This window comes from Charadrius vociferus, unplaced genomic scaffold (assembly GCF_000708025.1).
Source record: "Charadrius vociferus isolate BGI_N301 unplaced genomic scaffold, ASM70802v2 scaffold472, whole genome shotgun sequence".
NCBI classification, from domain to species: Eukaryota; Metazoa; Chordata; class Aves; order Charadriiformes; family Charadriidae; genus Charadrius; species Charadrius vociferus.
The window spans coordinates 8,492,626-8,505,648 of NW_009647735.1; the positions used below are offsets into that span (position 1 = coordinate 8,492,626).

Here is a 13,023-nt window from a genome sequence, read left to right on the forward strand (position 1 = left end):
GTGGTTTCCTATGTTGTTAGTATTGTTTCATTGTTTTAACTGGATGAATAACCGTAGGTTGGCAAGGGCTTGTCATTGAAAAAATGCTGTTCATTCATTGAATTGTAGAAGTGACCCCCACTTATTGGTGTAACTGCATGTGAGAACACGAGTTGCCAAGTGTGAGGTTTCAATTTTTTTTTTTTCTTTTCTGAGAGGAACCGGGGGGGAAGTGAAAGCCGGCAGTGTCATTGCCGGTGTTTCCTCGCACCGCTTCACGTTCGAATGAATAAAAAACCACGACTGCCATTGCAAATGACAGTACTGCTAATTGCTCTTTGCGTTTTGGGGCAACTGGCTGCCTTTTTCCTTTTCAATTGGACATGCTGTCTTTTCAGCATTGAAAAGAAAAGCACTGTCTCCTACCAACTCCTGCTCCCCAGTTCTTCATTCTGGCCGGGAAGATGACTTCCAAATAGCCGTGCGACCTTTCGCTGTAACTCTGCGCTATCGCAGCTCTGTTGTGACCGGTGCTCTTTCTGCAAGCCCAGCCCGACGGCCGCCTGCTCTGACAGCGACGGAGGGGTGAATTTGTGAAAAGCATTAGTATCATGATGGAAGGTATTACTTCTGTTTGGACTTCTGTACCTCCTGTGACTTGGGTGCATTTAGTGATTTGCCTAAAATGGTGGCTCTACTTCTTATACACAGAGAGACTAGTTTAAAAGCAAAAGTTAGCTCTGGCTTTTTTTTCCTTCCGCGCTATTGTTGAAATTGATTTTTATTTGAAGCCGTGGTCTTGCAGAATTGTGTCTGAAATGCTCTGTATACATGGAAAAGAGCAGGATGCTCAGATTTTGTAGTGAGTTATGTGAACTTTCCCTCCGGGCAAGCAGTGGGGCTATCCAATTTTCCACTCGCAGTGGAGACAGAGCTCAGAGCTGCAGAAGCCAATAGTTAACTCTGTTGGAGATGCTATACCCTGCAGTTCTTTAAAATAACATCTACAGTGAATAATAGCGTGCAAACATGTGTGACAATTTTTTTTCTCTTCCTGAACCTTGTTCTAGATGTCAAAATTAACCTGGACTCCTTGGGAATGGCGAAACGTAGCCCTGGGATCCTGCCATGAACAGTAAGAAAGTTGAGATGCTTTGTGTATGCAAATAATTATTCTTATTTTTAATGGGAAAACCCCACTTCCTGTTCAATTAACATAAATTAGGCAACACGTTGTGTAGTTCAATGTGGATGTGCTCCCAGGTTTTTGTGCAGTAAAGAGGCAGCACAGCGAGTCGAGGGGTGGCTCCACAGGGGAGCACGCTTTGGGAAACCGTACTGGGGCAGTCCCTGCAGCCAGTATCCCACTGGAGGTGGGAAAGCCACTGTGGGTGGTGTGTTACGAAATTATTGAGGTGATAGCTGAAGGATGCTTTCCTGTAATGTGGAATTATATTGTTATCTCGTGTGAAATTACATCGAGACTCCTGTGTCACAGGATAGCCTGAACGCAAATGGGATTAGACAAATTAGTGGAAGAAAAAAGTGAATTGTGGAGTGGTAAAGGCTGCATTTGGGATGCAGTTTGTGGGAGGAAGTCCCTGAAATGCTGGCTGAGGGAAGCTGTCAGAGCGCAGCATGGTTTTACTCTCACTGCTCCGGGATCGACTCCTGTTAGACAGTAGTTTGGTTAAATAGGTCTGACCTTTCACATCTGGCTTGTGTGTAGTGTTTTCCTTGTATGAAACAGCTTTTAACAGATGTTGATTAAATGGTTTATGCATCCAAGAAAGCAGGCACCTTTAAAGATAATTTTTAAGTGTTGATCAAAATATTCGTATATTTTTGTGTTGTTGATAGCCTGAAACTTCCTAGTTTGAAGGATACATGGATAAATATTTATGTACATACATGCTCTGTATTCTTTATATAGCCCTTTCCAGATGTTGCAGTAGGCATCCTTAAATTGATGCATTGAAAATTATTCTGATGAATTTTCCCAGTACAAAACAGATGACTTATGAGAGACTGTGTGGGTGAGTAGCATGCTGGTGAAGTGCAAATTTTCAGCAGATGCTGTTGACACTATTTGTCAGCCTTTAGTGGGACAGAAATTAGAAGACTTTTGTATTGTTAAATACCGTGATTTGGATATAGTCAATTGTAAATCAACAGCTCTTGGAAACGCTTGTGTCTAAACTCTTCACAGCAGTTTAAATGCTTAACATTCAAATGTTCAAATGAAAAATATTTCATTTTCTTCTGTAGAATTCTCTGACCATGTCGTGTTTAATTCTTCCACGGGAGCAGTGTTTTACCCAGGGCTTGGAAAAGCTGGTTGATATACTTGAAATGTTAGGCACTGTTAACGTCTTCAAAATCTCAGAACTCTCCTTTGATGAAAATACTGTAATTGCTAAATTGCTGTGGATCAAATTAGGTAGCCTTAGGTTATTTATTAGAACAATTGATAAAGACATGGGAAGCTGTTTAGTTCTTTGTGCAAAATAGTGTATGTATCACAAGGAGATACTCCTAAGGCTTTTCGAGAAGTTTGTTCAGCTTAGCTGAAAAACAGAAATGTGTGTATTTGTAGATAATTAAATAGCTTTGAAATCTTACCAGAATGTGGCTAAAGCTTCAGTTTACTTTTTCTCATCATGGAGAGACCAAGCTAACAATTTAAGCTGTGCTTAAACATTCATTCATTTTAAACTGTCCTATTTAGCAAGGTTCCCCCTTTGAAAGGTAAGGCAGGGAACTTTGCTGTTGACAGGTTTGCTCTGAGAAAGCCTTGTGATTTCTTGTGGACCTGAGAACAAATGTACGTAATGTCAGAGAATAATCATGTGTGTACGGTGTAGTTAAGAGGAATTTTGAGGGTGGAAATGATTCTTGGTGCAAGTTGAGACACCTAGAATGATCTTGGGTTTTTTGTTCCCTGCCAGTCAGTTATCGAAAAGCTGTGTGGCTTCTCCTCGGGCTCTCCTTGTGAGGTGGTGACTGGGGCCAAGAGAGCTGGACTGTTGTTGTACTGGTGTTCAAGGTCCTTGTGCCTGGGAGGTTCTTAATGTCCATTTCTAGGACAAATAGCTTTAGAAAGCCGAATCTTACCTTTGCTATTAATCCCGTAGTGTTAGAAAATGTCCACATGCTACTGAGTAATAAGCTAAATTACTAACATGTGAAACGCATCTTATTCAACTCTCATGTCATTTGTTTGGCTTACGATAAGTCGGTGAGCGGTGTGCGCTATGCTGTGCTCTGGATAGCCTCATGGCCTGCTGTTTCCTGAGTTATCAGTTCAGTGGTTGTGTCTTTTTAAGGTATGCTCAGCATTTCTGTTAGAAAACAAAGGAAAAAAATTAGGAAAACTAATGCCTTTAAGTTGATCTGCAACTTGGCATTCCCTTAGCTTCCACCTTCACCTGTTAACAGTGCTCCAAAATTAGCAAGCTTGCTGACGGCGATTGGTGTTTGAAATCATGCTGACTAACTTGATCCAGAAGCATTTTTCCCAGGCCTTTATTTGCATATGTAGATTTTTTTTTTTTCCAAGGATGTGGTTTAGAAGCAGCCTGCAGGTAAAGGACGTGGCTGATGAAAGTAACAGCAGGTGGGGAGGCTCAGCATTTAGTGGAAAGTGATTCCAAGGTGGCTTGTCACATGGATACCTGAATGGTAGCTTAAGGAAATACCATGGATTTAGTTTGTCGGTGAAGCAGGTGGCTCTGGTACTCTGGGGTGTCATATAGGAGAGGGGTACCAAAAGGTTTTACAGCAGAAAATGGGAAAGTGGCCTTTAATGTTCTGAGCTTTTTTTTTGCTGTTATTGTCAGATAATGTATGGTGGTTGTCCAGAAGTTGCTTCTGAAGACTGGGAGATTTCAGTCTACTGAAGTGTACCTTATTTTACTAGGAAGCTTCACAGGATTTCACCTCCTGTCGTTATCACTTGTTTTCAGTCTGGTGTGAACTGGCCTTTTCATTAACCTGTTCTGAGCAGTATTTAGTTGATGCCTCTAAATCTGTGCCATACGCTGCCCAGAATGGGAAATGCTCCCCTGGCAAAGGGGAACAACCCGTGTAGGCTGAGAGTCACAGCTCTCTACTTTCAGGGCTGTTGAGAGATAATGATTCAAAACTTTGCTCCAGTCATAACACGGAGGCAGAAGCCCACGTTGCCTTTAATAGAGGAGTGACATGGAAGACGCTCGCTTTATAGCCTGGACACCCACAAACAGGAGTACGGGCATCGTTGTCGGGAGGGACCTGCTCTGGGTGGTGGCTGTGGTGACAGCAGTAGGAGGACAGCAGCATTTTAGGCAGCTGCCACTGCCAGATGCTCAGATGAGCAATGCTTGGAGCTGCAGCTGTGGCTGAAGAGATGGTGCAGATGTTTGGACCAAGGGCAGGAGGGAGAAAGCGGTGCTGCTGTCCAAGCAACAAAGCCCATGGGAACCCAGGGGAGTTACTGACCTGGCAGGTCTGCGGGGCTCTGGCAGGGAGCTGGCTTGTCTCGCTCGGGCTTTCCTTGCCCCTGCTGCCTCCTGGTCCCCTCCCTGTGCTGGCACCTTAAGCTCACGGCGCTGTGTTCTCTGCAGCCCCCTCCTTGTCCCCCTCTCCTTTGGTCCTGGGCTGGGATTGCTGCGTGGAGCTGGTCTCGTTAGGGCTCAGCCTAATGGGGAAAAGTCCCTTCCTTCCCTGTGGCTGAATTAAGACTATGCTGGAACCGCTGAAGCTCCCGGTTTTAAGAGCGTAATATAGGGGCATCTAATATGGCACAGCATTTTCCTGCTGCCTATGGTGCCATTTTAAACTGCAGGTGTTTTACTTGGGTGTGATTTCTAAGCAGTGTGTTCATGGTTCGATCTTCAGAAAACTGTTTTCTCTTGCATATAGCAAGAGTGAAATACTACATGGAGAGGCTTGTTTTCTATGCGTAAAATATTACCAAAGACTTCCAAGCTTGTGTGAACATGCTGAAGCGCGGTTTATTTTGTCTTCCTAAAATAGGTCAAATAAATTTTTTATTGAACATATTTTTAAAGCACGTTAACAAAGGACATTATGTAATTGCAGTTAACGAGCATGGTAGCATTGCTTTTGGTGGGCAAAACTTATTCATTTAATACAATTCCTAAATTTCCGTTAGGATAAGATCTGTTCTGCTATCTGGGTTGTATTTCAGCAGTTTATTGGCTTCCTTTAGGGCACAGGGGTTTTCAGAAGGCGGTGCCTTGGCTGACTGAAGCAAACTGGTAGCTTCAGGTAAAGCCCGTATCTTAGACTACAGAAGGTACCTTTTGTGTGTGGACTTGATTTTTAGTGAAAATATTTAAATACTTATATACTCTTTAGTTTGTAGGTAGAAATTAGTAATGATTCTGTATGTTAATTATTGATTATCAGGTGATATTTGATATATGTTAATGATGCTCTCTGGTAATGCAACTCTGATGCCCGTTATAAAAACTGGGAGGTTATTCTAATGCCCAGAAATGCATACAAAGTTCATGGTGAAAACATCAGGCTATTCTATATCCTACTTTTAAGATAAAAATGCCTTTTCTAGGCCTATACTCTGTATTTAGGGAGAGAATTGTCTTATTGCTACTTATTTAGAGAGTAAACCTTTTTTTTTTTTTTTTTTATTTTTAACAGTATAGTTTAATGTCAGAATTAATCAGCTGCTGCTGAAAGGGGCGATGCTGCTGCCACCTTCTGCCCTTGGCTGGGTTGCTGGGTGGGTGCTGGGCCACACTGGCCTGGCCGTGCTGGGCACTGCTTGCCCTCCGACAGCGTGTGCTCCCGTGGGGCAGCTCCTGCTTCGTCAGGTTTGGCGCAAGGCGGGCGAGTGCTCGTTAGGTCAGACCAAGCGGGACATGGAACCATGTCCTTCACTAATGTTCCCAGGCTAGAATCTAGCCTCTTGCTCCCTCTGGATTTAGCCTACAGTCTGTTTTTCAGCAGTTCGGTTTTGTTATGGTTTTAATTTTCCTTGGCTACTGTGCTGGAGAAAGGACTGTGTTAATGGTATGGGTCAGGCTAACGCTCAGCATCTTCTGGGTTTGTGATTTCTGAGCACCGTGTGAAAACAACTCACTTTCTGGAGAAACGGCATGTTTGCCGAGGTCTCTTCTCTGAACTGACAAGTGTATTTGTCATGTTCATGTTGTGCTCAGATGTTTGTCACCGCGGACGGGTGGGCTTGTTTGTTCAATGGCTTCCCAGGCTGTGCCCCGCTGGCTTTATTGTACACTCTTTGGCATCTCTTGTGTCACTCACTCGTGGTTGTTTCTGAAGAGCTGACCTTAACTGATACACGTTACCTACATAAGCCGTGTGCATCATCTATCAATTCTGAAAACCCTAGAGCATTCTGATAAAAGGCAAAATAGCCAAAATTTAGCCTGGAGAAGAGAAGACTGAGGGGATATCGTCAGTGCTTACCAATATCTAAAGGGCGGGTGGCAAGAGGATGGGGCCAGACCCATCTCAGTGGCGCCCAGCGACAGGACGAGGGACAACAGGAACACAAGAAGTTCCATCTGGACCTGAGGAGGGCCTTCTCTGCTGTGAGGGCGGCAGAGCAGTGGCAGAGGCTGCCCAGAGAGGTGGGGGAGTCTCCCCCTCTGGAGCCATCCCAAACCCGCCTGGACGCCGTCCTGTGCCACTGCTGGAGGTGCCCCTGCTCTGGCAGGGGGTGGGATGGGGGAGCTCCAGAGGGCCCTTCCAGCCCCCACCAGGCTGGGATGCTGTGAAAATATAGGCATAAAAATCAAACAGTTTCACAGGGTGTCTGCTATGTGAGTTGTGTGCGCTGGCACCAACACATGTGGTGTTCTTATTTATTTTCTGGAGTTGGAATTAAAAGTCGTTTAACTTCTCAGTGAAATGCTAATCAATTTTACATGGGTCTTAACCACACACCTTTTAAATTTTCTTCCTAAATTCATGCTGAAGGTCGTTAAAACAAATATAATGGGTTATATAGGAAATGAATCATTATTCATAAATATATGTACTTCCTTTTGTGTATTTGAAAGAATGATGGCAAAAATATAACAGCAGCAACAAGAGCAAACACTATAAGCCAAAGAGATCTGAGGAACTGGAAGAGCAGTGAGAAATTCAGCCCCTGGCAGGGGAGGGAAGTTAGTGCTAGTGGTAAGATTTAGCCTTTGTATGGACATAGTGAGTAGCTGTAAAGTTGTCAGCGGAGGTGTGAATTTCTCATATTTGCGTGTTGGGCAGGTAGAATTAACGATGAGGATGGAAAAGTTGATAGCAGCTTTACTGTTAGAGTTGAAAGTTAACTAGAGCTTTTCTGAGTTTAAAAAAAAATAAATATTTTTAACGTGGAATTTGAGCTATCTGAATTTCTGTGGTAATGAAACTCGGGAAATATTCCTCATGTGCTTGCTGAATTTTGTACTTTATTTGAAGATAATCCATCAGTTGCCAGGTTTAGAACTTGTGCGCATCAGCTTGCCCGTCCTGCACTATTCATTTTTATAATCTTTAGTTTTCTCCTATGTACCAGAAAAAAAAACAAACCAAAACAGTGGCATTTCTTAAGATTTTTCTACTGCAAGCCAGGCACGCACCTCCAGAGAGGTAGTTTCTTTCGTCCCATCAGCAGTGGTTTAAAAAAAAAAAAAAAAACAAAAAACAAAAAACAAAACCCCCCCAAATTTTAAAAGAAGGAAAATTGAAGTTTCACCTTGCAGTATAATTGGCTCACCTTTCTTTCACAAGCAGAGTAGCTTTTTATTTATAGAATCATAGAATGAATGGAGTTGGAAGGGACCTTGAAGACCATCCAGTGCCACCCCCTGCCCTGGGCAGGGCCACCTCCCCCCAGCCCAGGTTGCCCCAAGCCCCGTCCAACCTGGCCTTGAACACCTCCAGGGATGGGGCAGCCACAGCTTCTCGGGGCAACCTGCCCCAGGGGATCACCGCCCTCACAGGGAAAAATTTCTTCCTAAAATCTAATCTGAATCTCCCCTCTTCCAGTTTGAAGCCATTCCCCCTCGTCCCATCACCCCATGCCCCTGTAGAAAGTCCCTCCCCCGCTCTCCTGGAGCCCCTTTAGGCACTGGAAGGGGCTCTGAGGTCTCCCCTTTTTTGCCTTCTCTTCTCCAGGCTGAACCCCCCCAACTCTCCCAGCCTGTCCTCCCAGCAGAGGGGCTCCAGCCCTCCCAGCATCTCCGGGGCCTCCTCTGGACCTGCTTCAACAAGTTTGAAACTAGGCAACAGGGTTAAAGTTATTAGAAGTATCACTAACTGTATGTAAATAGTTTGTCCAGTCCAATGCCTTAAGCAGTCTGTGGAAGAAGGTGAAGCTGATCTTTTCAAGAATTCAGGTCTGGGTTTATTGGGTACAGCTCAAATTTATTGTGTGCTACTAACACTTATTTCTCCAAAAACTTTAAGAAACTTGCAGCCAAGTTGACTTGGAGTGACCTGTTTAGGGAAATTATGTGAAATGGCAGGATTAAAAAAAAAATACAGTTATTTGTAGTTAATAATTGAAAGGTCAGGTTTTCTTCCCATTCTTTAAGTGAGCTGGAGTGAGCAGTATAGTTGACGTACAGATATTAAAGCCCACATCAAAGGAACATGGTTTGACCTCACTGAGTAGGTGTATGGAAAGAAGATGCTTAACTAGATACACAAGCCCATCTGTAGCATGTGCTTGCCCGAGAGGAGGCCAACTTCTTTTGCCTCTTAGAATTAATTTAATCCCAACCTTAGAGTTTTCTGAAGCCGAGGGCCACCTGTCTTTTGATGCCTTCGCATGGTTGTGCAGTGTATTTGCCTCCTCAGAGAAGCCTGTGCAATGCCCACGGGATGGTAAAGGGAGGAGCGAGAGTGCAGCATCCCTCCTAACGCCGTTAACCATGCCGCGCATCCCGTAGGCCTTTGCAAACAATTTTCCTGAGTATGGCAGTAGGAAAGCAGTTCAGATGTATGTGGTACTTTTTGAACATGTTAGTTTTGTGATGGAGGATAGATAAAACATATCCTCTTTACTCAGACTTCTTTAATAGAGGAAAACCTGAAGTTTGTTTGAAACAAGCGGATGTCCTGAGGTGCGGTGACATCAGGAGTCAGGAACCACCTCATGCTGCTCGTGCACCAGCGGGAGGGAGCGGGCACGTGGGATGCTCTTAAGCAATTCTGTTTGATGCCTTCTCCGTTATGGCACGTTCAAAGTACTGCAAAGCACGCACTGAATTTATAATTCACGCTTACAAATACTGCGGGTGATTTCCTTCCGCTAAATGTCTGCTTCTGCTTTAACAAAGTAAAAATTTTAGACAGGCTCCTAAATTGGCATTGCTTGTCCCCTGCTCTGTGAAGTCAGAGTTGTGTTTGTAAGGGTACAGGGCGATTGGAGGGGAGAGCGTGATTTGCAGAACCTTCTGTTTTCTGTCCTATATAAACTGACCTGTAATTTCAGATCTGTTACGTAGATTTACTCTTTTGTGACCATATCTAAAAATACTAATTTACTTTTGTATGTTAGAAGCATTAATAAAGAAATAGGAATTTCTGCCTTGGGCTGTGAATTAATAAATTGCTTTAAAGAAATATCTGATTCATACAGCCACTATTTTTTTAATCATTCACTTATGTTTATCAATATAAAATATATGAAAAAATCAAAAATCAGAAGTGTGTCTTTTTTCAGGGCTATTGAGTAGTTTATATTTTGCCTTGCTTGCTGCTGACTCATCTCAGCAAATTGAAATTTTACAACTTTTCCACTGTCCCTTCAAGTGGAGGTACAAGTTTACAAACTTGACTATAGTCTGTAGTCTTTCGTTTTGGTTAAAGGCTGTAAGATACCATGCTCTTGAGACATAAAAAAAATTGAACAAGGAGCTTTTTATCAACTATATTAGATCTTAAAAATGGAATTAATTAACATTTTGGCCTCTCCTGTACAAACTAATGTGATTACATCTCACACGTAAATAATTTGAGCTGTTTCGCTCCCTCTTAAAATAAAAGGTGGCTTTCATGAGTCACAGCTTCCATTTTAGTAAATTGTTCATGGGATAGGCAGGCTCAGGAACAACTGGGTTAAACCGAGAGATTATTTGAAAAATCTAGGGCATGTGCTCTCTCTGTTCGCTTGATTAGTTTTCATAATTCATCCTTGTTTCCGCAGCAAAGAGCAGTGTAATACATGCAAACGAGAAGCAGTTTTCTTTATTTCGTCCTCCTTTATCTGTAATTTTGCTGGAGGAAGTTAGTGAAATGGAAGGAAAAGTCATATTGTGTGTGAATGTTGAGAATGAATCTTGGTTTGTTTTGTGAAAATCCATGGGATCTGAGAGGCAGGTGATATTTCGGGCTGTCTGTCTGTGACTCTGCTTCAATTCTTTTCTGTTTGACTACAGGTGCATGAAGAACAGAGGAGATATTCCCGCTTATCAGAGATGATGTGGAGAGACACTTTGTGAGTAACTGATGTGTTTTCTAAAAAGCCCAAAGTGCTAATGTGGGAATTAAATTTATTTATTTATTTATTTATTAACTTAAAATAACTGTGCCATTTACCTGACAGTTTCATTTGGGTCGGGAAAGCTGTGAATATAGAGCGCTTCATGGAAAGCAGAGACAAAGCCGATCGTTGGAATAAAGAGCTGGAAGACCAAGCAATAGGATATGTGTGGTTTCATAAATGATTAACCATGACACCTACGTTTTCTAGCGTGATGAGTCTACCGAAGGCTTTTACTGTTGACTGCTGAATGTGTTCTAGACATCAGTAAGAACCCCTGACACTGGGTGTACAGGTATCCTTCAGCAGGGTTAACTCAGTGCTTATAGAAGCTCTTCTGTCAAGCTTACTGGTGCTACCTGTTCCACATGACAGGTTATTAACGCTTTGTTGTCCTTGTCTGATTTTGATTGGAAGTCTAATATATTTGCCGTAAAGAAGATGGGAATAGCAGCAGTCAACAGAGGCTTTCCTGAAAGTTTTCAGTCCCTGTCTGTTGGAATGCAACAATATTCTGGGAGCATGCAGCTAAACTACGCTCTCAGAGTATTAGAGGAAAGGAAGAACCTCAATGACAGAATATAACTGTACATAAATAAATACTTAAAGGATTTACTTTTGCGGAAACAAGGTCATTTTTTGTGGTCACAGTTAGGTGATGTAATCTCTTATTTGTCAGATGGACTCCATGAATATGCTTCTAGTGCCGTAGACTCATCAGCCAGCTCTTTCTTTTGGGGTGATTAATCTCAGTGTTTCCATTTTTTGCCCAAATTTCCAGTAACGGTTGAGAATTAAAGCAGCATGTTATTTTAGGATTTTCCGCGATAGTCTTTGTACTTTTTTTTTTTTTTTCTTCAAAAGTATAATACAAGTAATGTGGTCTTGAGTGCTTTCTTTTAAACTGTAGGCTTTGATACTCCGGAGCTACTGCTTTGTTCTGATGATAATTATCTAGGAGAATGGTGCCTTTGTGGACAACTTCAGTGCTTTTCTTGGCACTGAACAGCTCAAGTCAGCAGAGCTGCTCGTACCTCAGGCACCTCTACATTTTTTTGCATTTGTAGTATTAATGCTACATCATGAAAATTTTGTTCTTTTTTTAAATTGAAAAATATCCTTTTATTGTAATAGACTAGTAATTGCTTAAACTCCAAGGTAGGAACCACTTTGTGTTCTTTCATGGGATTTGCCTTGTTCGTTACCTAGATCTAAGGAAAAGGGTTTTTAAGTGGTTTTTAGGCTTCCCTCATCCTGGACCCCTTTGCGTATTTTCATGGATATGGTTTTGTGATTTGTAGTTTAGTAACCACTTTAAAAAAAATGTCATTAATGCTTAATTTCCTCATTCTAGGATGAGGTTTGGCATCTGCAAATAGTGGCTGGTAGTCTGTCCTGCTTTCAGTCAAGAGAAAAATCTGCTTCAAGATAATGTTGGCTTGTAGTCATCTTTCCCTTGGCTTCTTCCAGGCTCTGCTTTGCCAGTTCAGGAAGGCTGAGGGATGGTTTCCGTATAACAGTGTCCTGGCCCAGGTGCTGGATTCTTTATAAAGCAGCAGGAGAAGTCCTTGTGCTGATCCAGCTGACTTACCCAGGAGATAGTGTTGATTTGATTTACTCTGTGTCCTTGAGATCACTCTCTTGTGGCCAGAGTCCATGAAGACTTTGCCACAGTTGGCTGAGTAGCCGCAATAATATGGAATAGTATTTAACAATAATATAACTTTTAAGAATAATGATGAATATTTTAAATAAAAATATTATGTTCTGTGATACCTTTTGTGAGTAAGTGGAGTAGTGGATGATGTAATTCCTCGGTCATGGCCCACGTTGTTCTCCTTGTTTTCAGCTCTTGGTCAGGGCTCAAGGGGAGCCGCCTGGGTTAGATCTCGTGGGCAGAGCTTCTGCAGCTCCTCACGCTGCTCTGGTCTGCCCCGAGAGACAGTCATCTTTTGGCAGTCCTACCTCTGGCCCAGTAAGTCAGGTAGGACTTGCTCAGGGGTCTGCTACTTCCACAGGCTCCTTCCTTCATGGATGACACTGTTCTTACAGTGTCCCTCTTCATGTTCTCCAAACGCCGCAGCAGAGATTGAGGTGAGGGGATATAACCAAAGGCTTGGCTTGGTCCAGGTTCTTTTGTTTCAACTTTCTAGGCTGCTTCCCTAGGACAAAGGAGCTTTTTCATAACTAAAAATATTCATCCTTTAAAAAAAAGTTCTTTAAACTCTTGCTGTTCTTTAAATTCTTTCTAGAAGGTATAAGGGTGAAGGAAGGAGGCAGAAGTTGTGTGCCACCTGGCCTGTACAGAAGTTTGATGTGCTTTGGAGAGGTACAGCGTGTTGGACAAGTCCAGTTGTATTTACTTGCCAGTTGAGTGTCACTCTACAGAGCTTGGAAAAATTTGCAGTTGAGAAATAACTTCCTTATTTTTTTAATACAGTGTCTTTGTTACTATCAGCTTAATAAAATTGGAACTTGATTGATTTTTTTTTTTTAAACAAGAAATATAGTTTAGGTATAAATGT

The 13,023-nt window shown here is 42.5% G+C and overlaps 1 protein-coding gene across 2 annotated transcripts in view; it reads left to right on the top strand.

The window, feature by feature from the left end:
* Positions 1 to 1,047: 1,047 nt before the first annotated feature.
* Positions 1,048 to 13,023, top strand: part of KLHL13 (kelch-like family member 13) — a 76,317-nt gene continuing 64,341 nt past the window's right edge. Inside the window, exons 1-2 of one of the 2 annotated variants that reach the window (XM_009881731.1) lie at positions 1,048 to 1,114; positions 10,395 to 10,453. In XM_009881731.1, the coding sequence (XP_009880033.1) occupies positions 10,434 to 10,453 (20 nt within the window). In that variant the 5' untranslated portion in view covers positions 1,048 to 1,114; positions 10,395 to 10,433. The other variant, XM_009881730.1, reaches the window with a different exon arrangement.